Consider the following 20,453-nt stretch of genomic DNA (forward strand, 5'->3'; position numbering starts at 1 on the left):
GCACACCACTGCGAATCGATTGTGGCCCAGCACGTAAACGTCGGTTGCAGACGCATCGCCGCGGCTCCGGCACTTGACTGGCACTAGGTAACACTCTTATTCCCGTGTAGCCGTCAGTACGCGGAGTGTGTACTACACAACTGCGCCTACTCAGGTGCGTCGTGCCATCTCTCGTGAACGTCGTCGACTGTTGAATGGCTGGATGTCCATTGTACGGTCCCATCACGGCAACCGCATCTAGGAACCTCGTGCGTCGTCGCATTCGACCGGGGCCCCCGCCGGGTACCATACAACATCGGTTATTGACGCAGAGAGGCTCGCTACAAAGTAAGAGCTGACACACGCCATTCCACCTCAAATTTCGATCTTTTGCATTCATTACAGTCGAGTCCGTAACTCTGCTCCAAGGATTTTCCAGTACATGGACACGGGCCAAGGCCGAAGTGTGCTCGCTTCACTCGCGACGAATACTGACCCTACCTACAGCCAGACACAATTGCTGTGTGCATGTGCCGCAGGTGAGTTCGCTTTGTTCAAGTTCTGTAACCTCGCGGTGTGGTTGCGGATGAATATCCGTGGACGCACTCTTGCTTGGCCCTGGATGAGCGGGTATCGCTCTGGTCCTTTGTTGAGCGGAGGCGCCCATGTATCCGCTTTAGCTCAGTTGGTAGAGCGCGTCACTAGTATCACCGCGATGACGAGGCCGGTTGTTCGAGTCAGCCAAGCGGAAGACTTCTGTTGCTTTTTGTTCCTTCATCTTCCGCATATGAATGCTGAACATCATGGTTGTAGTCCAGGAAGAACTCGATACGCACGCGAACGGAAAATGCATGGCGGAACATTGGTCGTGCCCGTCACACCAACGAAAGATGTCAGTCTGTGGGTTTGTGCTATGCCATCGAGACTACGTGCCAGCAGGACGAGGAAGTCTGGGGTCGACGCATGCGCGGGTTGATGCATACGGACAGTAACATCGGTGTCTTGAGGCTCGTGCTTAAATTCGAGGTTGAGTAGGTGGGCTTGAGGTGGGCAGTCCAGGATGCTGAACATCTTGCATTCAATCAGGTTCGCATGCCTACAGGGACCAGATCGCGGATTTGGGCCCCCCGGCGTAGCTCGAGCTCAAGTGGTTTGCACCCAAGCAGCGCCGAAGCTCTCGCCACGCGCACACCGCCACGGCTGCGCGAACATGCGCAGTTTCCTGTCGAGCTCGCGGTGCACGAGTCTATGTACAATCTGTCTATGTGCACTGCTCGGTTCTGATTTATGACCACAAGACAGCGGCGCTGCACAAGTCGACTGTAAGTACGCGACCACTTCCGAAAACCCAGTCGGGTGCGGACTGCCTGATCCATCCACCCCAAGCCGCGCGAGCGGTCACGGAAGGTTCCAGATATACACGACGGTGATCGGTCTGTGAAGGTCGCGTCTCCCGGTCCACCCTTCCACGGTTGCCGTAGGCGACTCGCTCGTCTGCGACTCGGCAGGCGGGCGACGGACACATAGCAGCACCAGGTCGAGTATACGCACCTCGATCCCTGTTTGGGAGGCAGCTTGATGAACACAGGGCGCTTGAATTGTACAGTGAGAACCAGAAAGACGTCTCATCAGTCTCGGTTGTGCCAGAAAAATCGATCCGACCGAGATTCGAGAGGCAGGAGACAGGATGTAGATACGCCTGAGTACGAGGACGATGGCTATACTTAAAAAAATCGAGACATCAGAAGGCGGCCGCGTCAAAAAGTCCGCCAGACCCTCTCGAAAGGCTTCAACGGTCCTTCAGGCCCCGGAGAGCCCGAACGTGTCCTTGACGTTCACACCGAGCAGCATCGCGCCGGAGAGCCATTCGGGCGCGATGTGGAACGCGTAAAACAGCGCCTTCGCGGTGGGCCCGTTGAGCGAGCCTGGCCCATCGACGTCAGCGAGTCGGTGTAGCTGGACATCGCTGTCAGGCGATACACGGTGGTGATCATCTATGGGCGAAGTCGTGAGAACCTCTTTGTTGAAAGCGCACCGTGAAGACTCACGATGATGCATATCATGCTGCAGATGTATAGCGCGGGTCCGCGCGGTGTCCGTTTAGGACGCGCCGCCAATGCCCAGAGGACCTCACTCAGGCCGAAGAACTGTAGGAACAGCACGATGATCGTTGATGCATACCTGTCGTACACGCAGAACGTCAGACGATCCCGAAACACGTCGACGTTCACAGCGCACCTCGTGTGCTGTACGAGACTGGCTTGGCTCTCGCTCGCAATTCCGTTGTAGTATAGACCGCCGGATACCCCGGCCAGAGCAACCGCCAGAAGCCGAAGCACTAAGGTGGCGATCCCAGTACGCCGGAGCAGGGCACGACGTGCCGGCTCGTCCTCGAAACCTCCTGCTCGACGGTCGGAAGCTTGCTGTAAGACGAGCCGGCATCCCCAAGCGGACCCATCGCCGCGAGCGGCTGCTCCTCCTCCATGCGGGAGGCGGTGCGGCCAACTGGCGGGATTCCGACGGGGAAGGAGGTGCCCTCTGTCGTCTTCATGACGAAGAGCCGCGCGAGGTTGTTGAGGTCCTGCGTCGTGCTCAGGAAGCCCATGCCATACGCGCTCTGCAGCCAACCGACGAAGAACTTTGTGGTGCGGATGTTGGGCTTCTCAGCCTCGGCAGCACGAATGGCGAAGTCGGCAATTCTTGACAAACAAGTCGCATCAGCAGGTTGCAGAGGGTTCGACAGACGTATACTCACCGCTCCACCGAGAATATCACGGTGCCTAAGATCATAAGCGTTCGTGACCGCTTGTTGACCATCCGGTAGATTCCAACTGGAGCGGTGATAGCATAGAGAATTGTAAAGAACAAGGCCGGAGCAAAATCATGAGGAAAAGGAATGCCTCCAATGGGCGAAGGAAACTTGTGATCACCAGAAGACATAGGATGAACGGAGAAAGGGTGATGAAGGTACCAGCCGACAGTGCATGATGTCTCCTTTATACGGTGTGAGTAATGGGGACAAATTTGAGTCGCGGATAGACTGCCTCATTTCGAGTATGCGATACGGAGGCGTGGTATGCAGGCGATCAGCGCCCCTCAGGCTGTCAATATATGCATCGGGGATCGCTCGGGGAGCCTCGGGGAACTGCCACTGCCTGTCACCCACAAGCGCCGCAGCGATGCGGCTAACTGGGCCAGCAGCCCTAGTCCATACACGACGGGAGCATGACTTACCTCAAGGCAGACGGTATCCTGCTTCATTGCACCAATGGCGACCACCATAGCAGCGCCATTGGTAAGTAGAGTGGGCGCAATTCGTATCGCAGCCCGAGGATCGGCATTATCCTAAGTCGCGTCGGAGGTCGCTGCCATTGGTGCTACTAATTGACGCGTGCAGAGCGACAAATGATGCTGTTGCATCGCTATAACTCGGACGCAACTCACTGGGTAATATCATTGACAGAGTCAACGCATCCTGACTGCTGTGCTGTATCGGCGCTTCCAGTGGTGTTCTTGAACGAGAACAGTGTGAACCTGATAGTCAGTGATAGATCTTGAGTACGGATCTGCTGTGAGTCCAACCAACTGATCAACTCCGGCGGTGTGCTTTGAGCCTGCTAGCCCCGTTCAAGCATGCAGGATGACGATCTGCAAACAGTGGCCCCGTGTAATCAGATGCGGCACGAAAGGAGTCTGTGACGTACTTATTAGTACTTCGCCTGCACTGCGTGCCGTATCGCATATGGCCGAATGATGGTTGGTGAAGACGCCAGGTACTGAAACATGCCATCGCCGACAGCTGTCGCGAGAGCGGCTGATGGACTTCTGCGCAAGATCGACTGGACGGCGTTGCAAGACGGATGCCAGCAATCGACCCCTTGGGTGAATGTTCAAACTATCGCCATGAAGATGCGAGGCCAACGCGAAAAGACGCGATAGCCTAAGTAATAGGCCATCGATGGGTGCTCTACAATGATTACCAATGAGTAGTTTGACATCGCATAACAAAAAATCCGCTCGCTCACCGAACCAGCGCCATGCAGATGGGAAGATGGAGCGTCGGGCTGAGCATGCTGGTGTAGAGGAAGATCGTATTTGACCTGCGAAACTGAATCAGTCAGCTCAATGCGATGCAACTGTGAACAGAAACAACACGGAAAACGGGAGAAATCAACGGCAGACCAGGGTATAGAAGTCCCCGCAGCAAATCCAGACAGTACCTTAATTTGTGAACGGGTGTATTGAGCAATGTACAGTACACACGTGTCACGGTACTGCTACAAACACGCGAAGCACGGAAAGCGGAAAGTAGCCTGAGTCACAGACTCGTGCACGCACGCACAGCCATGACAGGAGACCACCGCCGCGAAGCTCTAGATGCGGGCAGACCGCGCATCGTTAGCCTAGCAAGACACAACCTGCACAGCACGAAAACGAGACTCGGGCTTCGGGAGGGAACAGTGGACAGGGGTTACTAATGTAGATGCGTATGATAAGTACCCTCGAAAGCCGTACGGACAATGCAACATGACGGATAACCAAAGCATGGTCGATGCAGAACATAGCGGGTTCCATAGCATGTACAATAAGCAAGCAGACTGCTGCGAAGAGCGTCCCAGCTCGCGCACACTTCGCACTGAGCGCCACGGTCCGTTGCAAGCAAGGAGGGAGAGGGAGAGGATCAAGCGCGCAAAACCGTCCTCCGTTTGCTAGCGCTCAGCCACGCTTTCTTCCTGGATCTGCTTCTCTTCATGTGCGGCCTTCACAACTTGGTGCTGAAGTGGTACCTCCTTGCGCCGATGTCTGTCCTTGTCAGATGCATCCGCTGGCTGGGAGGTTGGTGGCGGCTCTTCATGTTCGGGCCAATTAGCCGGCGCTCGTTCATGTTCCAGCAAGAGCGGTGCATGCGGGGGTACAGCAACAGCAGCCTGCTTACCGAATGAATCACTCTGCGCCGGTGAGGGAGGCGACGTTGACAGCGGCGAGCACGACGGCGCGTACAGCGAGCTCGTGCACGACATCGGCGGCGACGCGCTCCCCGACGAGATCGACGCGAACGGGGACGCCGGGCGCACGGCCCCACTCCCGCCTCCGCTGAGGCGTGGCGGCAGCTGCTGCCTAGAGTGTGGGCGAGAGTTCGGGCGGCTCGGCGGGCCATTGGGCGAGCGCGAGCGCGAGAGCGACGGAGAGAGCGTCTGCCCGTTGCTGAAGCTCTGGATGTGCGCTCGTGGGGTGGACGCAGACGTGATGGTCGAGTTGGAGTGTGTATGTGAGTGCGAGTACGTGACGATCGTCGGGGAGAGCATCGTCGTCTCGTAGCGGGGCGGCGGCGTCAGCACCGCAGGCTGGGCGAGCTTCGAGCTGCGCCGCAGGGAGGGAGGGAGGTGCCTCGGAGCAGATTGTCTCTGTGAGGGCGACATCTGCTGAGGGACAGTCGACATATGTCGTGGCGAGGACGACGGCGAGGACGAGGCGCCGGACGAGACGGAGCTGTCGTAATAGTTCCGCACCTCGAAGGGCTGCTGGAGAGATATAGGAGACACGGGGGACATATTGAAGGCATATGGTACAGCACGGGAGAGCTTCTCCTTCGCGGGTGTTGTTTCGTAGAATATGTTGCCACTGGGGATATATGTGGATGAGGATTGCTGCGGGGACTGGTAGTCCGCTAGGGATACATATGGTGCTCTGTTGTTGTTGGGTATGTAGTTGGGTATAGCCATTTGCGAAAGTCGTTGGGGCAATGACGTCCGCGCTGGGCCCGACAGTGACCGCCGCGGGGAGTCGATGCGCGGTGGAGGCGTGAAGGTATTCTGGCTGCGCTGGGCGTCTACGTATGCGGATGTGTTCATCTCGCTGAGTTGCTGCGCAAGCCGCAAGGCCGGTCGTCCACGTATTCGAGCGAGCATCCTGGGGTCTATACCACCTTCCTGCCTGAGTGTAGACCGCGAGCTAGATGGATCAGGGGCAAATGGTATGGGATCAGTGTGCGTCTGCCTCAGCTGCTGGCGCTCGACGGTCACAGTGGGTTCTCGGTCGTTTCCTCGCTCCTTCTCGCGTCGCCGCTTGGGTGCACCTTCCTCCACGAAAGATTGCACCGAGTGCACATCGTCAGAGTTCGTCATGTCGGACCGGGAGTCATCGTCGGTATACGCATCGCTTGCATTGGATGAAGTCGCATGTGACGGTCGAGAGCGCTCAGGTTGCCGAGCAGGACTCAGTGCAGTGGCGAGCGAGAGGCTTTGCCCAAAGCGGTTCTCGAAAGCGGAACGATCTTCCTCAGGCGCATCAGGTGGCGGGGGACTCGTCCACTTCCCTCGCTTCGGAGCCATGTGCTCGAGCTGATCCATCGGCAGACGGATGGGTACAGTGACAGGAGGCGACGACTTTGGCTGCTGGGGCGGCGAAGACGGACCCGAGGACGCTGTTGGCGGCGAGGAGGGGCTAGACGGGTTTGTATTCGATGGTGAAACCTGGTCGGCAACCGGAAGGCGCGCGGGTCGCATGGGGCTGCTGTTGACGGTATACGGAACTTGTGGCGGAAGGGGGGATAGACGTGGCGGGATGAATAGGCCGTTGTGTGGTAGTGGGTGAGCAAGTTCCTCTTCTTTGCGTTCCTCGCAAAGCTGGGCGAGCGCGACGATGGCGCGCTCGGGCCGAAGAGTGAGGACGCGAGACGCCCGCATGAACTCACCGCGTATCTACACCAATTGTCGTAGTTTAGGCCAAGCACACGTTCAACGACGGGGGGTACATACAGTATAGAGACCATCCCTCGTCACGCATCGCGCGACGTTGTAATCGACCTCAAACGGATCCTGCGATGTGTGAGCATGAAACATTTGTCATCAAGGTACGGGTGTGGACTGACCTCTATACATAGGCGATTGCGTTCTCGAGGACTGCCCTTTTCAAACTGCATGCAATCAGCACCGCGCATATCTCTGCCTCTTAGAACGCCCTACCTCGCTCTCCCAGCCCTTGCTGTCCTTCGTCAACAGGCCAGCACGGATGGATGCTACGCCATGCGTGTACTGGAATTCGCGGGAATAAAACTTGAAGAAATCAATCAGACTGTATGCACATCCGGTTAGCTATGACCTTGTGCGAGATAGCTCAAACTCACAGTTCTGCGACGCTGTCCGTGTTTGACGACTTCCAACGCTGTCGCAATAGCTCGATATCATCAAAGAACCTGCATATAGTCAGTCATGTGCGCAACCGCAAGTCGCACCATACCAACCATATATTATGTCCATTTAGGTGAGTTTCCTCCTGTAGACACCATGAGTAATGCGCAATACGCGATGTGGGCATGCATACCTTAGATATAGGCCGGAGGGGAGGCATGAGTTGCAGATTTGGCAAGACTGGCGGGCTTTTGACATGTACAAGGAAATAGATTACAAGTAGGACGTAGCCATATGATGACAGTGTGCCTTTATAAGGCGAGTTATTTTCCTACATCACGGTCAGCATGTCGTGCCGCACATTAACTGCCACAAGGCTCACCGTCGCTTGCTCCATACCTTGACTGCAGAGTGCGCATATCACGAAGGTCAGTGGCGTGATAAGTAGGCGGCCACAACGACTCACGGAACAGGACCATTGTTCGGACGCGAGGCGGATCAATCATCGCATAGCACATTAACAGACGTGTGTTCTCTAGTGCCAGTCTATTCTCGAATCCATATCGCTGGCGATTCCGTACGGAAGGCCAGGTGCTGGATCGAGGGAAAGCTTCACGATCGGTATTCGCGCGTGAGGCAAGGGCTTGACGTGAAATTTGGTTTCTGAGGAGCCAGTATTGCCATTGTGTTCGCCGGCGGGTGGGCGGGGGTACGTACCTCGCTCGAGGAGATCGCCGACCATGTTCACCAGGTCAGTGGCGGAGAGACGCTCCTCAGAGTCGATGAGACAACAGAGGTCCATGTCTAGGCGGTCGTGAGCCAGGAGAGACAAGGACGCGCACAGACTTTGCGCACCTGAATTTCTAAGACTGAATCCATTCGCAGTACTGCCAAACGACAACAGCCGGCTGTCGGGCTCGATAGTACGGATCAGTCGCTCGAGGAGCTTGCGGACGTCCTCTTTGACGGCGAGTTCCTCGGAGGTTGGCAGTAGCTGGATGACAAAATCGTAGAGACATTGGGAGAACTCTTGAGCGAACCTCTGCCTGGACGCGTGCTTGCGGGGCTGCGGCAGCTGGTTGGGCTGGAGGAAGTGCTCGTGGGGCGATTGGAGGGCGCTGGAGGGCTGTGCGTATGCAGTAGCCATGGAGAGGCCTGCGACGGTGCGCGGTCTGGCGGGGAGCGAGCAAGAAGGGCGGCCTGTGCTGTGGCGGGGGACGCTGTGGCCGGGCGACGCTTGCAGAGAGGGCGAGGTGATGAGCACGCCCGCCTTCCCGCCATATTCTTATCCCATATTTGGAAACCATCCTACCGACGGCATCCCCCGTCACGTGCCGTGGTCAGTACGCGACGCGCTGATCGCCGGGTGGCTGAGTCCGGACACTTCCTCGCCACCAGTGCGGTCCCACTGGCCCTGCGGCTGCGTGTCAAAGCACACTTACGATGCATTCCAGGCCGCTATGTTCAGGAATGCAGAACACAATCATAACGCAGGGCTACGAACGGAAGGAACAGACGAGTCATCGCTGAATGCCAAATAGAGTATGGCATGAGAACACATGCACAGAAGCCGCGAATATGTAGGACAGTTCTGTGCGCTTCAGAACGCGTGCAACAGGACGTCAGAAGGGCTATCCCTTGGCCCAGACGCGCTTTTATCTTTGCGCTCAGCACGAGTATCTTCGCACTTCCGACATGCACTGACTCGCCGCAGAATGTCGCGGACGACTGAAACGCGGCGTCCCAGGCAGCCGGCGGCCCTCTCATCTGTCCTGGGAGCGGTTCAGGTGTTCTCCGCCCACGTCCTGCGAAACACGCCACAGACCAAGTTGCGGTTCGGCGGGGCGCACTCCCGGTGACCAATTCAATCATGGGAACGATCGAGCACACTAATGAGAGCGAACACACGGAGAATGAAGTGATCCATGCGCGCACCACGACCCCAACAGTCAGGAGACTCGGAGGCAGACTTATCGTCAATATGGTAGCAGATCGGGAGCATGCAATGCAAGGCCGTGTGTGAGGAAAAACCGAATCGTCACTTTTGTCTGTATTTCTGCGTCTTTTTCTGATTCTAGCTATTTTCTGTGCGATGTTTATCTTCCCTCGTCAGCGCCTGGAAAGCTCGCTAATCCGATTATTAGCAATACGCCGCGTCTGAGACTGAGTAAACTGACCTGAATGCGGAATCGATACAGGACTTGACCTCCTTGTAACTCACAACCAGGCAGCTTTGTTCGTCCCGAGACACAAGCATAATCCGCTCCTCGCTACCGGCGTCCAGCTGTGCTCATAATTAGTTGCATTCCCCGGGCGTTGATATCGAGCCGCTGCCTCACCTTGTTCAAACACGTCAGGACATGCGGCATATTGACCACAGGATTACCATGCTCGTCCACCTGGTGAAAGACATAGTCACGGAACAGCTTGATGATATACCTGTCCCCCGTCTCAGACCACCTCGGCTCCCGCGCAAACCTGATACCCTACAAGTCAGAACTGCCCACCACATCAACGAGAAACAACTTACTCAGGTCGTTCGTTGATGAACCCGAACTTGCAGAGCAACCTCACGAGACGCGCGTTCTCGAGCTCGCTCATCAGCTCGCTCTCGAGGCGATCGACAGTACTGTGGGGAAGGAAGGGGCGTGGTCAACACGAGGCCGATCGTCCCCACAAAAAACCCCAGGCACGACTCACTTCTGCATCTCATCCATCTCCGCGAGCATCCGCCCGCCGAACATCTCAAACAAATGACCAATTGTCTACAACACGAGCCCGCATCAGCTCCCCGTTCCAGCGACGCAGACAGGCGCTCGACAGGCGAACCTTGTTCGGTGCGGGTTTCGAGACGAGGAAGAGCGCGACCGCCTTCAGCTCCGCGGAGTAGTGCCGCCCGACGTTCTCGACTGCCTTCGCAAAGTTGTTCATCGCCGCCAGGTTGTTCGTGCAGAGCGCAAACACGAGCTTCCCGAACATCATCAAGTCCTCCTGCTGCAGGATTGCGAAATCGGGTGCGCGCGCATCGTACATCAGCACGTCCACCACGCCGCATGAGCTGATCCGGACCCTGCGGCCGCCGATGCCGCGTCAACGCAGTCGGGCGCGCTCGGAGGATGGGGGCGCACCTGTTCTGGCCAGTGACGAGCACCTTCGTCGCGTCAGTGATGCGCATGGAGAGGCCCGTGTCGTGGACCGTCTTGATCGCCCGCGCGATCTGGATCACATATGACCAGATTGTGCTCTCTGCCAGGCGCGGGCTCTGCGTCATCAGCCGGCCGTTCTGGTACTGCGGCGCCTTTGGCTTGATGTGCGCCTCGTACAGCGTGCGCGCGTTCGGGTGGTAGTCGTACACGACGACCAGCGCTGCGAGCAGTGGTGAGAAGAACTGCGGAAGAGAGGCGACGGGTACGTACAGTTGTCGCCAAAGGCACGCGTCGTGAAGGCCTCGCGCACGGCGATAATGTTCGGGTGTCGGATACGGGACCACGCTTCGATCCCGCTGAACGCCGCTTGCTGCATCAAGCGAAAATCTGTAGCAGATCAATCCTTCACTGGGCAGGCCGTCAACCGCACTGTACTCACTCTCGATGCGCCGCAGCGCGTAGGACAATCCGTCCGTAGAATTCGTCGCGCGATACATCGTCGAGTACCATTGCCCAAACTTGCGCCGCTCGCCAGCCGTTGCTTCCAGGGGGAACAGAGAATGGTATCCCTGCAGCTCCTCCGGCAGATTCAGCCCGTGCGCGGGCGAGTTGTACAGCGTTTCTGCGCGTTTCTGCAGCTCCTCGCGCACGGTGTCGGATATGAAGAACCGGTGAGCCAAGTTCTCGGGCCGGGGTTGTGTGTACAGATGGTAATTTAACTGCGAGAAGGGCACGTATCAGAAGGTTGAAAACAGATGGTTGAGATCGGACGCATGGGTCCCAAACGGAAGTAAACGTCGTGTAGATGCTGCGAAGTTATGGCATACTCCACCTCCATGCGAGGAGAGGATGGAAATGACCGGTGACATGGCCTCTCGCCTGTTCACAACCGATGGCTTGCCACTATGAATGTAACGCTCCACCCGAAGCTCGGCCTCCTAGCCCTCCACAATCCGTCACGCCTGGAACAACGTACTCGGAGATAAAATAAGCACCCCCCCGGGACGTATAGACCACGCGTAAGCGCACTCAGTCCCTCCTATCGCTGAGGCTGCACGACTCAGAAATGCCATAGCGGACACTGAACCTCTCCCGGTGGCTAAAACCCATCGAGCAATGGCTAGACATCATATACTTGCATGCGAGTTTGAGATCATCCAACGGTAATCACAGACTGACAACTCACCTGACGAGTGAAAGGAATAGAGCCGGGTGGAGAAAGAGGCCTGAGACCTGTCCGCCGCCTCGGAACCCTTGCTCGCCAGGTAAACTGCACGTGACCTCAGGGACGACGTGCCTTCGCGCGCCCACCGCGAGGGCAGGTAGCACTACACCATGGTCCTAACGCGATCCAGAGAAAGATATATCTCTGCGGTGAAGTACGGCGGGCACGACTTCGGTGTCGCAGAGCATGTAGCAGCAACTCCGCTGACCTCTAGTCTGCTGGCCACTAGACAGCCACTGTTCGGGCCCGACGAAGTCTGAACACGGAACAATAGTCTGCGCAGAGACCTGATGTCATCCACGCAGAAACCGGAGGTCGTATATAGGACGTCTGGCCAATTTTAGCTGAGCACCAAGACTCAGCTTTGCGATCTGAGGATCAAACATCGTAGCCCTGCGATGAGACCCTCGGCACAAGAGAGGAAAGAACACAATGAAACAGAATAACTTGACGTAGGACGCACCGGCTGCTGAGCAAAGGTAAACTGAGAAGAGTACAGCGGATCCCCATCGAAGCCCATCATCGCAGGATCGTTTGCGTACGGGTTCGCCATCTGGTGGACGTGAGGCACAGAACCTGGCGCGCGACGGAAGGCTCACGCTATGGGAACCATCGCTGAAGTTGTCGCCGTTCGTGCCGTTGTACGCGAACGGGTCGAAGAGGTCGTCTTGCTCCTGGTAGTCGAACTGGTGGTCCGGCGGCAATTCGGGCGATGAACTGCAGCATCGTGAGGGTGTGCCGATAGACGAATCGCGGAAGACGTACGGGGCTATCGAGAACTGCGACGGGACCGCGTGAACAGGCACAGGGCTCTCCGGGGAGACGGTCTTTGGGACGAATACAGGTGCGTTAACAGCCTGGGCCGGGAGCGCTGCACTCGGGACAGGGGAATCAGGTGGTCTGGGGAGAGTGAGCACACAGACACACTGAGCGGAGACACACGCTTACACAGGCGAAGAATCGTCGCGCTGGAAGTGGATGAGTGCGGTGTGGCTCACAGCGCGGGGAGGCACGCACGGCAGGAGGATGGTAATAGATACAGCCTTTGTCTTGGAATTTACAGGATCTGCGAGTCGTTCGAGACGGCCTGCGAGGTGTCCGAAAGCAATACGTACCCATAAATGAGAATATTTCTACACTGCCGCTGGGTCGAGTCTGTGCGGGGGTGAGTCAAGGGCTCCGAGGGCAGTGCAGGAAACATACCCTTCTTAGAGGCCGACCGTGGGCTCGGTGGGTCCTGAGTGGAAGGAGCGACTATCTTGACGGCGGCAGAGGAGGGCCTGGAGAAGAAGGCCATGTCACCCTGAGCCATCCGGGGCCAGGTGGTGGTCAGGACTCAGAGCAACTTTGACCAAACGACCTGTTCGCGATTATCCTGCGCGCATTCGCACGTGCCGCTCACACACAGCCAAACAGACGCCCACAACTCGATGGCTGAGCGCTGAGCGGGGAGCACACTGCACGCCTCGTCTCTGACCACCATGACCACGCTCGCTAGGGATGCTGCGGCCTTCAAGTCTGCCCTTAGCAGGCAGGACTACTCCTCCTGGCACTCCCAGCCGCCACCACCCCATTCTGCACTACCACCACCACCACCACCGATACTAGCGCCCCCCGCCGACGCCGCCGACACCGTCGAACCGCCGCACAAGAAGAAGAAGCGGCCAAAGTCGAGCACGTCTCTCCCGCTTGACTCGCCTGTCATGATCGCGCAGCTGACCTGCGAGCGCAGATGTTGTCTATTCGCAGCCTGCGGACACGGGCACGGGCACGAACGTCAACACGCAGCTCGTGTATCTTGTTAACCACCTCAAGTCCAATGGCAACCCCATGCGACTGCAAGACCTGGCCATCATTACGAACATCCCCGTCGACACTACTCCTGCGCTCCTAGAGAAGTTCCGGGCACACGACCGCGTCGTACATGATCAACGGACGGACCTATATTCCTACCGCGTGCGTATGCTCGATCTATTCGCCATTACTGACCCTTACTCGTCTCGCTAGCATGACTTCAATGTACGAAATAAAGCCGCGCTCCTCACAGAAATACAGCGACAAACACGAAAGGGAGGCGGATTATCCGTGCGGACGCTGAAGGAGAGCTGGAAGGAGGCGCCACAAGCGGTTGAGGAGCTCGAGAAGGAGGGTGAGGTCTATGTCACACGGACATTGAAAGACGGGCAGATGCGGATGGTGTTCTGGAACGAAATCAAGCCCGACGAGGAGAGTGGGGGCATGGCGGTCGAGAAAGGTACGTTCGGAATCCTCGACCGGCTTAATAACATCCTGAAATTTACAACCCAGAATTCAACGACCTGTGGCATTCGCTCACCGTCCCGAACGACGTCGACCTTCTCAAGCAGCTCGCGTCGGAAGGCCTGCAAGCGACCGCGGCTGAGGCGATTGTCCCGAAAGGACCGGCAGGGAGGAAGAAGGGGAAGAAATCGGCGGCGCGGCAGCGGCAGGTACGCATCACGAACACGCATTTGAAGGGGCAGATCGACCTCTCGCGAGACTACGTCGCACCTGCGGCGGGGAAGTGAGGTGCGAGGCCGCCTCGAGGTCTTCATTCATCATTGGGCGGAGGTTATCTGTGCACCTGCCGCGTATCATCATGACCGGTTGCTTGCATTGGACGGACTCAGCGTGGCTTATTACATACATCCATCGGTAGACGTGCTGCTTCTGTACATATCTACGCATGTCGTCTTCTCGTAATACAAAGAGCTTGTACACTAGTCATAGGGTTCGTTACTCCTCGTGTTGGTCTGACCTCTGTATTCGGTACTCTTGAGCTTCTACTCAGACGTTCATGACGCAAATCAGCTTCCTAGCTTAGTGTAACAGGCAACGATGCTGGCTGTCAGGGAGAGTGTGCGAGTACTGGATCATCGTGTTAAGCGAGAAGAGGGTTAACGTGTCCTCGAGGTAAGCCGGTCAATAAATTTATGATAAAGGGCCTTGCTGTTTGAGATTGTTCACGCCGTTTTGCAAGGAGTGACACTAGTGAATGAATTGCAGTGAGTACGTTACAATGCATATGATACTAGCATGTGCGTGCAGTCATTTCAAACCTCTGCGCGTCAAGCTGTTCATGTAGAGCTCGAGGCTAGGCAAGTACTGCGTACCCAAGTTCGCGAAACGTTATTCGCCCACCGAGTGCGGCGTTACATCGCTGAAGCGGTCCGCGTCCTGTGGTGAGTGAACGAGTGTTCTTCGTAACTCAAGCCTAGACTGACAATGGCTGTCCTCAGCCTGCGTTGGCGGTACAAGATACATGATACACTTGACAGCAAGGTGATTTACAGATCAGCAAGGTACGTAGGTGAGTCCATGGTCCATACGTACTCCAGTTCGTCATCGCCGGCGCGAACCTTTCTCCTCATCAATCGATTGGCTTCTGTGCGAACACACCGAGATCGGTATATCCAAATCGAGCTGTCGGGCCCAGTACCCCCAGGATGTCCGCCAAGTTCCCATATCGTATGTCTGTTGCTGCGGGCGGTGCGCCTCATTCTTGCTGCGCGAAAGGGTTTGCAATCTCCTCGAACCCGTCCACAGGGCTGAGGAGGGTGATGGTTGGTCCACGGAGCACGACGAGGCCGAGTTTACGCGTCGATGGTTGAGACTCTGATTCTGTTGATATACTGCTTTAGGACATACAAAGAGAATAAATTTCTCTCCCTGACCTGTCTGTAGATTTTCTTCTACCTCATCGAGCACGAGATTCAGTAGTTGGTCAAAGCCCTTGAGCACACCAGTCACTGGTAACGGTGAGCACAGGCATCCTGATAGCTTGCGCAGATGTTACCTTCTCTGCCACCCGTAAACTTGACTCGTATCCTTTCGTTTGCATACTTGGACAGATCGAGGATAGCCTCACGTTTCGGCTTGTCCATCGTTGGCTGAGCTCTGCGAGCGCAAAGCACGCATACATCAGTCGAGCACTCAAGCGAGTGTTCAAAGGACGTACTGTGAACCGCGACCTCTGTTTGACGAGCCTGCACCTCGCGCGCCGCCCCTCGCTGCGCCACGACCCTAGCACCAAGGACATGAGCTGAGAGAACAAAGACGAGACAAAGACCGACCACATACCCTGTCGGCCATAGTCTTCAATTGAGAGTGCTACACGAATAAAGAGTAGGAAAGCGCGTCGGGTCCAAGCGAGTGCACGGGGTGTATGCGGGTCGCGCGGGGCAACCTGAGCATTGCGAAGCAACAATGAAGGGTCAGCTTGGGCCACGGAGAGAACAAAGAGGGCCTGCCTTGTTGTGGTAGGCGAGAGCGGCTCGTGTTGATAGCTGGATGGAGAAGGTGGCTTTGAAAATCCGACGCCGCGCGTGCGGATGCAGCCAGCCCACCCGAGCGCATCTCGTCTCCTTCCTCCATCCCGCACGAGCCGCCACTCTCCTCGTGCCCAACAACCCACCACGGTCCTTCAAAATCCCTTCACCCTTCTCTCTTCTCGCCACACGCCGTCTCCCGAGCGCGACTTACGACCATGAACGCTAGCGAACTCCTCGCGAATACCCTATCTGCCGGTGCGCACTCGACCCTTTCTCCTCTCTCCGCGTCCTCCGCCGTAAAACTCACTGCTACGATGTCCTCGTATGCGCACAGATGCACCTACGCGTCAGGATGCGACCGCAAAGCTCGAGGCCGCGTCCCAGGAGAACTATGTCAGTGTCGCCCGTTCCGCACATCCTCTCCCCTTCTGACTCATGCGTCCGCGATGAACAGCCCGCGTACATGATGATGCTCTCCACCGAGCTCGTCAACGAAAGCTCGCCCGCACACGTGAGGAACGCGGCTGGTCTCGCTCTTAAGAATGCTCTGACCGCCCGAGTAAGTGATGAGATCATCCCGTCTCCTCTCGCCCTCCGGCCTAACCCCCGACCCAGGAAAGCGCACGACAACTAGACTACTCTGGCCGATGGCTCGCGCTCGACGAGAGCACGCGCAACAAGGTAAAGCAAGATGGCATGATGGCCCTCGGCTCGACCACCACGAAAATCGGCACCGTCGCCGCCCAGGTCGTCTCTGCCATCGCGTCCGTCGAGCTCCCGCAGGGCCAGTGGTCCGAGCTGATCGAGATTCTCCTCGGCTTCGTGAACAACCAGTCCAACACGAACATGCGCATCGCAACGCTCCAGGCGATTGGCTTCATCTGCGAGACCATTGTGAGTGTGTTGGTAGCAGCCACGGACGCCACATGTTGACTCTGCGCGCCAGAAACCTGAGATCCTGGCAATGCGCTCGAACGAGATCCTTACGGCTGTCATCCACGGTGCGCGTAAAGAGGAGCCGTCTGCAGATGTTCAATTGGCGGCCATCACCTCTTTGTTGAACTCTCTGGAGTTCGTACGCGAGAACTTTGAGCGTGAGGTGAGAGCAGACTTATATGCTGTGTCTATCACTGCTGACAACGGCGCAGGGCGAGCGTAATTATATCATGCAAGTTGTCTGCGAGGCGACACAATGCAACTCCGTACCCGTCCAAGTCGGCGCGTTCGAGTGTCTTGTGAAGATCATGACCCTCTACTACGAGAAAATGAGCTTCTACATGGAGCGTGCTCTGTTCGGCGTAAGTCGTGATTCACAATCGCCACACCAATTCGTTCCCCTCATTCTGTTCATTCAGCTTACTGTGATGGGCATGAAACACACGGAGGAAACCATCGCCCTGCAGGCTGTCGAGTTTTGGTCGACTGTCTGCGAGATCGAGACGGATTTGGCATGGGAAGCCCAAGAGGTGCGTCTCCGAGATTACCGGAATAGCCAAATACCGACCACGTACGGGGATAGGCCTCCGAATACGGCGAGCTGCCCGAAAACGAAAGCAAGTTCTTCGCGAAGATCGCGCTGCCCGAGATTGTGCCCGTACTACTCCAGCTCCTCACGCGCCAGGAGGAGGACGCAGAGGAAGATGAGTGGAACATCTCCATGGCGGCAGGGACGTGCCTGGGCCTGCTCGCGCAGGCCGTCACGGACACGATTGTCCCCGCCGTCATCCCATTCATCGAGGCAAACATCAAGGCACAGGACTGGCACCACCGCGAGGCAGCCGTTATGGCGTTCGGCTCAATCCTCGAGGGCCCTGACCCAACCGTGCTCACGCCCCTCGTCAACCAGGCGCTGCCGATCCTGATCGACATGATGAATGACCAGAACCTGCACGTCAAGGACACGGATGCGTGGACGCTTGGCCGGATATGCGATCTGTTGATCAACACAATCAAACCGGACGTACACCTCCATCCGCTCGTGTCTGCGCTCGTCAACAGCCTGCAGGATAACCCACGCATCGTCGCGAACTGCTGCTGGGCGTTGATGAACCTTGCGGACCAGCTAGGCTACAGCGAGGGCGACGACCAATCGGCGGCGAACACTAACCCGTTGTCGCCGTACGTCGACGGCATCGTGCAGGCACTTTTGCATGTGACTGAGACGTGAGTACGCATATATGCTTTGCGACGACGCATCTCATGGTGCGCGAACAGTGCCAGCAACGAAGGCAACTACCGTACCGCTGCGTACGAGGCGATCACATCCTACGTTACGCACTCGTCCGCGGATACCATCCCCGTTGTTCAGAACACGGTGGTTGCTATCCTTGCGCGGATGGAGCAGTTGCTTGCCATGCAAGTGAGTCAACCTAAGGTCAATGAGGCTCTGCGGACTGGAGCTTACCCTTGTCCAGAATCAGATCGTCGGCGTCGATGACCGCAACAACTGGAACGACCTGCAGAGCAACTTCTGCAGCGTCATCATCGTGCGTATACGAAGTTCATCGTATGTTCTGGTGACTAAATGCGCCTGCTTGGAGTAGAGTGTTACGCGCAAATTGGGCGAGGGCATCCAACCACTGGCTGACCGCATCATGACCCTCATCCTGCAGCTCATGTCTGCAGCAGGAAAGACCTCGACCATTCTCGAGGACGCCTTCCTCGTCGTCGGCTCGCTCGCAGCCTCCCTGGAGCAGGGCTTCTCGCCATACATCCAGGCGTTCCTCCCCTTTCTCTACCCCGCGCTCAAGGCCTTCGACGACACCCAGCTGTGCACAGTCGCTGTCGGCGTTATCGGCGATATCTGTCGTGCGCTCGGCGAGCACAGCGCGCAGTACTCGAACGCGTTCATGGGGGTGCTGCTGGAGGATCTGTCGAGCGAGGTTCTGAACCGCGACGTGAAGGTGTCGATCTTGTCGTGCTTTGGGGACATCGCGCTGGCGATTGGGCCTGCGTTCGAGCCGTATATGCAGACGACAATGGGCGTGCTGCGGCAAGCTGGGGCGGTGCAACCAAACCCGGTAGGTGTATGTCATGCTCTGGGTGATGTGCCGTGCTCAACATCGATTGCAGCTCGACTTGGACATGGTTGAGTACGTCGCATCTCTGCGGGAAGGTATCCTCGAGGCATACACTGGTATCGTCACGGGCATCAAAAACACGGAGAAGTGTACGTCGTTATCTCTTGTTTCTCATCAGAGTCGACACAACTCATTGTCGCTTGCTTAGCCACGCTGCTCCTGCCTCACATTCCGCATATACTCGAGCTCATTCAAAAGTGCATGGCGGACAGCGAGCGGACGGACTCTGTCGTGAAGTTGTCTTTCGGCCTCGTCGGTGATCTCGCAGACACCTTCCCTGATGGCCAGATCAAGCAGCTTCTGATCGCGGAGTGGCTATGAACGAGCTGCGTGCGAAGGGTCGTTACCCACAAGACGTGAAGAAGACTCTGCGCTGGGCACGCGAGGTTGGTTGACTATATCCCGTGTTACCACCCATATCTGACATTTTGTTATAGATGGTCAAGCGGGCCACTGCATAGATATCCTGATGAGCTGCGTCGACGGGCTCGACAGTCGTGTTTCTCGTTTTGTTTTCTTCGTTCAATAATCTCGATCCATCTCCTACGTCTCATGTCTCGCACTCAGCATCTCGCCTCTGAAGGAGGCACGTCATCCGCATGCACTGCACAGTAGAGCGGGCGCCCCATCGCGGGGCCCGCCACTCATGTCTATAGGACTATTGGCTTCTACACCGTCGACGAACACCTGTTTTCCACCATTGTATCCCTGGTCCCATCCGTCCAATCTCATCGTCTGCCTCTCCCCGCCCTCGCCCTCGCCCACTTTCGCTCGTCCGGTGCTGCATCCTATGTTTTCAATAATGTCGCTGAGTCTGGACCGGAGTAGCTCCGAGTCTCCTAATGCCGTGGTTTCCTGAAGGGAAAGATATCACTCGCGTAGTACGATTATGCTTGTTGCATATGCTGGTCTGTTGAAATCGTTACACCCATGTATTCAATGCAAGATAAACTCGAACTCCACTCTGATGACTTGCTGCTTGCAGATCATAGCCTACGCAAATTTTGCAACTTCAGGGCTTCAGTATTCGTTTCCGAAGAACTCCCCGTTGGCAAACCTGTACGCAGACCCACGCAGTGTGCGCGCACGATCAGCCTGACGGATTCGACTTGGGCGTGCTACTACTTATACTAGTTCGAAGCCCGCGGCTGCCTCACCTTGACTTCGCCACACACGCGCTCTCACCTCGGCCTCTCAACTACAAGAGGGATTCGCCAGCCTACTCGTGACAAATGTTTCGAGCGGACATCACTTACGTGAGGCTCCCACTGCTGTGTTCGTTCTCAGAGTGGCGCAGTTGCAACCGAGCCAACTTATTGGCTGGACAACAACTCGACACCCAACTTGGCAAGTCGGGCACAGCCAACCATCATAATGTTCACAACCATCGACGGTCGCGACGTATCCTCGGGTGACCGCCGAACATACAACGTGATGGTTACTATAAGTCGTCGATGCTCGTCAGTCAGAGGCAGAAAGGGCCCATCTGCACTGCGGTCCACGCCGTTGAACCTTGTGCAACGTATCGGATCCTACACCGCTTCGGGGTGCGTCGTGTTGAGCCACTATTTCCCGTGTATAGCATAGACATGGAGTACAGGCAC

At 56.7% G+C, this 20,453-nt stretch overlaps 8 protein-coding genes and 1 non-coding gene across 9 annotated transcripts; 4 read left to right on the plus strand and 5 right to left on the minus strand.

Annotated features, from left to right (window-relative positions):
* The first annotated feature begins 59 nt into the window (after positions 1-59).
* Positions 60-1,637, plus strand: B0H18DRAFT_74774 (uncharacterized protein). Its single transcript, XM_048039235.1, has 5 exons — positions 60-327; positions 385-518; positions 793-1,005; positions 1,066-1,215; positions 1,282-1,637. The coding sequence occupies exons 1-5, from the start codon at positions 195-197 to the stop codon at positions 1,303-1,305; spliced, it is 654 nt and encodes a 217-aa protein (XP_047887596.1). The 5' UTR covers positions 60-194; the 3' UTR covers positions 1,306-1,637.
* Positions 650-730, plus strand: B0H18DRAFT_t139. Its single transcript has one exon. It is a non-coding gene; the product is annotated as a tRNA-Thr (tRNA).
* Positions 1,638-1,779: 142 nt separating the features above from the next.
* Positions 1,780-2,919, minus strand: B0H18DRAFT_1124341 (uncharacterized protein; the record flags this gene model as incomplete). Its single annotated transcript, XM_048034840.1, has 5 exons — positions 1,780-1,973; positions 2,015-2,160; positions 2,218-2,380; positions 2,434-2,678; positions 2,735-2,919. 5 exons carry the CDS (start codon positions 2,917-2,919, stop codon positions 1,780-1,782), a joined length of 933 nt encoding a protein of 310 aa, XP_047887597.1.
* Positions 2,920-3,216: 297 nt separating this feature from the next.
* Positions 3,217-4,010, minus strand: B0H18DRAFT_1038788 (uncharacterized protein; the record flags this gene model as incomplete). The annotated part of the gene is given in 5 exon segments (XM_048030469.1): positions 3,217-3,359; positions 3,424-3,491; positions 3,562-3,627; positions 3,684-3,945; positions 3,958-4,010. Coding segments are annotated over 2 exon segments (321 nt in total), but the record flags the coding sequence as incomplete, so codon positions are not given.
* Positions 4,011-4,214: 204 nt separating this feature from the next.
* Positions 4,215-8,355, minus strand: B0H18DRAFT_1038791 (uncharacterized protein). Its single transcript, XM_048030470.1, has 12 exons — positions 7,965-8,355; positions 7,827-7,913; positions 7,691-7,772; positions 7,576-7,655; positions 7,509-7,513; positions 7,303-7,440; positions 7,223-7,254; positions 7,106-7,174; positions 6,945-7,053; positions 6,851-6,895; positions 6,738-6,797; positions 4,215-6,680 (listed from the first exon to the last, which is right to left on the minus strand). Exons 1-12 carry the CDS (start codon positions 8,254-8,256, stop codon positions 4,689-4,691), a joined length of 2,991 nt encoding a protein of 996 aa, XP_047887599.1. The 5' UTR covers positions 8,257-8,355; the 3' UTR covers positions 4,215-4,688.
* Positions 8,356-8,993: 638 nt separating this feature from the next.
* Positions 8,994-12,820, minus strand: B0H18DRAFT_1038795 (uncharacterized protein). Its single transcript, XM_048030471.1, has 16 exons — positions 12,684-12,820; positions 12,596-12,635; positions 12,498-12,546; positions 12,429-12,448; positions 12,246-12,380; positions 12,080-12,197; positions 11,944-12,033; positions 10,695-10,974; positions 10,526-10,642; positions 10,238-10,475; positions 9,939-10,179; positions 9,810-9,874; positions 9,640-9,738; positions 9,449-9,587; positions 9,287-9,393; positions 8,994-9,237 (listed from the first exon to the last, which is right to left on the minus strand). The coding sequence occupies exons 1-16, from the start codon at positions 12,790-12,792 to the stop codon at positions 9,219-9,221; spliced, it is 1,866 nt and encodes a 621-aa protein (XP_047887600.1). The 5' UTR covers positions 12,793-12,820; the 3' UTR covers positions 8,994-9,218.
* Positions 12,821-12,936: 116 nt separating this feature from the next.
* B0H18DRAFT_1038803 (transcription initiation factor IIE subunit beta) lies at positions 12,937-14,352 on the plus strand. Its single transcript, XM_048030472.1, has 4 exons — positions 12,937-13,154; positions 13,213-13,436; positions 13,488-13,734; positions 13,788-14,352. Exons 1-4 carry the CDS (start codon positions 12,962-12,964, stop codon positions 14,024-14,026), a joined length of 903 nt encoding a protein of 300 aa, XP_047887601.1. The 5' UTR covers positions 12,937-12,961; the 3' UTR covers positions 14,027-14,352.
* A 642-nt stretch (positions 14,353-14,994) lies between these two features.
* Positions 14,995-15,590, minus strand: B0H18DRAFT_1124345 (uncharacterized protein; the record flags this gene model as incomplete). The annotated part of the gene is made up of 5 exons (XM_048034841.1): positions 14,995-15,119; positions 15,173-15,247; positions 15,295-15,395; positions 15,457-15,521; positions 15,579-15,590. The coding sequence occupies 5 exons, from the start codon at positions 15,588-15,590 to the stop codon at positions 14,995-14,997; spliced, it is 378 nt and encodes a 125-aa protein (XP_047887602.1).
* Positions 15,591-15,844: 254 nt separating this feature from the next.
* On the plus strand, positions 15,845-19,500 carry B0H18DRAFT_74927 (ARM repeat-containing protein). The gene is made up of 14 exons (XM_048039236.1): positions 15,845-16,024; positions 16,104-16,162; positions 16,224-16,328; positions 16,385-16,663; positions 16,716-16,868; positions 16,918-17,067; positions 17,125-17,235; positions 17,289-17,932; positions 17,984-18,128; positions 18,184-18,255; positions 18,313-18,789; positions 18,842-18,938; positions 18,998-19,235; positions 19,287-19,500. Exons 1-13 carry the CDS (start codon positions 15,985-15,987, stop codon positions 19,168-19,170), a joined length of 2,505 nt encoding a protein of 834 aa, XP_047887603.1. The 5' UTR covers positions 15,845-15,984; the 3' UTR covers positions 19,171-19,235; positions 19,287-19,500.
* Positions 19,501-20,453: the final 953 nt, after the last annotated feature.

The sequence above is a fragment of the Fomitopsis serialis genome (assembly GCF_022376445.1).
Source record: "Fomitopsis serialis strain Sig1Antser10 chromosome Unknown B0H18scaffold_121, whole genome shotgun sequence".
NCBI classification, from domain to species: Eukaryota; Fungi; Basidiomycota; class Agaricomycetes; order Polyporales; family Fomitopsidaceae; genus Fomitopsis; species Fomitopsis serialis.

Bases quoted from the DNA above. Each gene is read 5' to 3' on its own strand.
- B0H18DRAFT_1038791 (XM_048030470.1), bottom strand. From the start codon at position 8,256: ATGGCTACTGCATACGCACAGCCCTCCAGCGCCCTCCAATCGCCCCAC. The intron at 7,175-7,222 runs GTTGGTATGGTG...GACTATATGCAG, and splicing joins CTAAATGGACATAATATATG to GTTCTTTGATGATATCGAGC. The intron at 7,054-7,105 runs GTGAGTTTGAGC...ATGTGCATACAG, and splicing joins ACGGACAGCGTCGCAGAACT to TCTGATTGATTTCTTCAAGT.
- B0H18DRAFT_1038795 (XM_048030471.1), bottom strand. From the start codon at position 12,792: ATGGCTCAGGGTGACATGGCCTTCTTCTCCAGGCCCTCCTCTGCCGCC. The intron at 12,198-12,245 runs GTACGTCTTCCG...ACGATGCTGCAG, and splicing joins TCGCAGTTCTCGATAGCCCC to TTCATCGCCCGAATTGCCGC. The intron at 10,476-10,525 runs GTACGTACCCGT...CACTGCTCGCAG, and splicing joins GCGTGCCTTTGGCGACAACT to CGCTGGTCGTCGTGTACGAC.
- B0H18DRAFT_74774 (XM_048039235.1), top strand. From the start codon at position 195: ATGGCTGGATGTCCATTGTACGGTCCCATCACGGCAACCGCATCTAGG. The intron at 1,006-1,065 runs GTTGAGTAGGTG...GCATTCAATCAG, and splicing joins GGCTCGTGCTTAAATTCGAG to GTTCGCATGCCTACAGGGAC. The intron at 1,216-1,281 runs GTGCACGAGTCT...ACCACAAGACAG, and splicing joins AGTTTCCTGTCGAGCTCGCG to CGGCGCTGCACAAGTCGACT.
- B0H18DRAFT_1038803 (XM_048030472.1), top strand. From the start codon at position 12,962: ATGACCACGCTCGCTAGGGATGCTGCGGCCTTCAAGTCTGCCCTTAGC. The intron at 13,155-13,212 runs GCACGTCTCTCC...CTGCGAGCGCAG, and splicing joins GAAGAAGCGGCCAAAGTCGA to ATGTTGTCTATTCGCAGCCT. The intron at 13,735-13,787 runs GTACGTTCGGAA...TTTACAACCCAG, and splicing joins GGGCATGGCGGTCGAGAAAG to AATTCAACGACCTGTGGCAT.
- B0H18DRAFT_74927 (XM_048039236.1), top strand. From the start codon at position 15,985: ATGAACGCTAGCGAACTCCTCGCGAATACCCTATCTGCCG. The intron at 16,025-16,103 runs GTGCGCACTCGA...GTATGCGCACAG, and splicing joins CGCGAATACCCTATCTGCCG to ATGCACCTACGCGTCAGGAT. The intron at 18,256-18,312 runs GTGCGTATACGA...TGCTTGGAGTAG, and splicing joins ACTTCTGCAGCGTCATCATC to AGTGTTACGCGCAAATTGGG.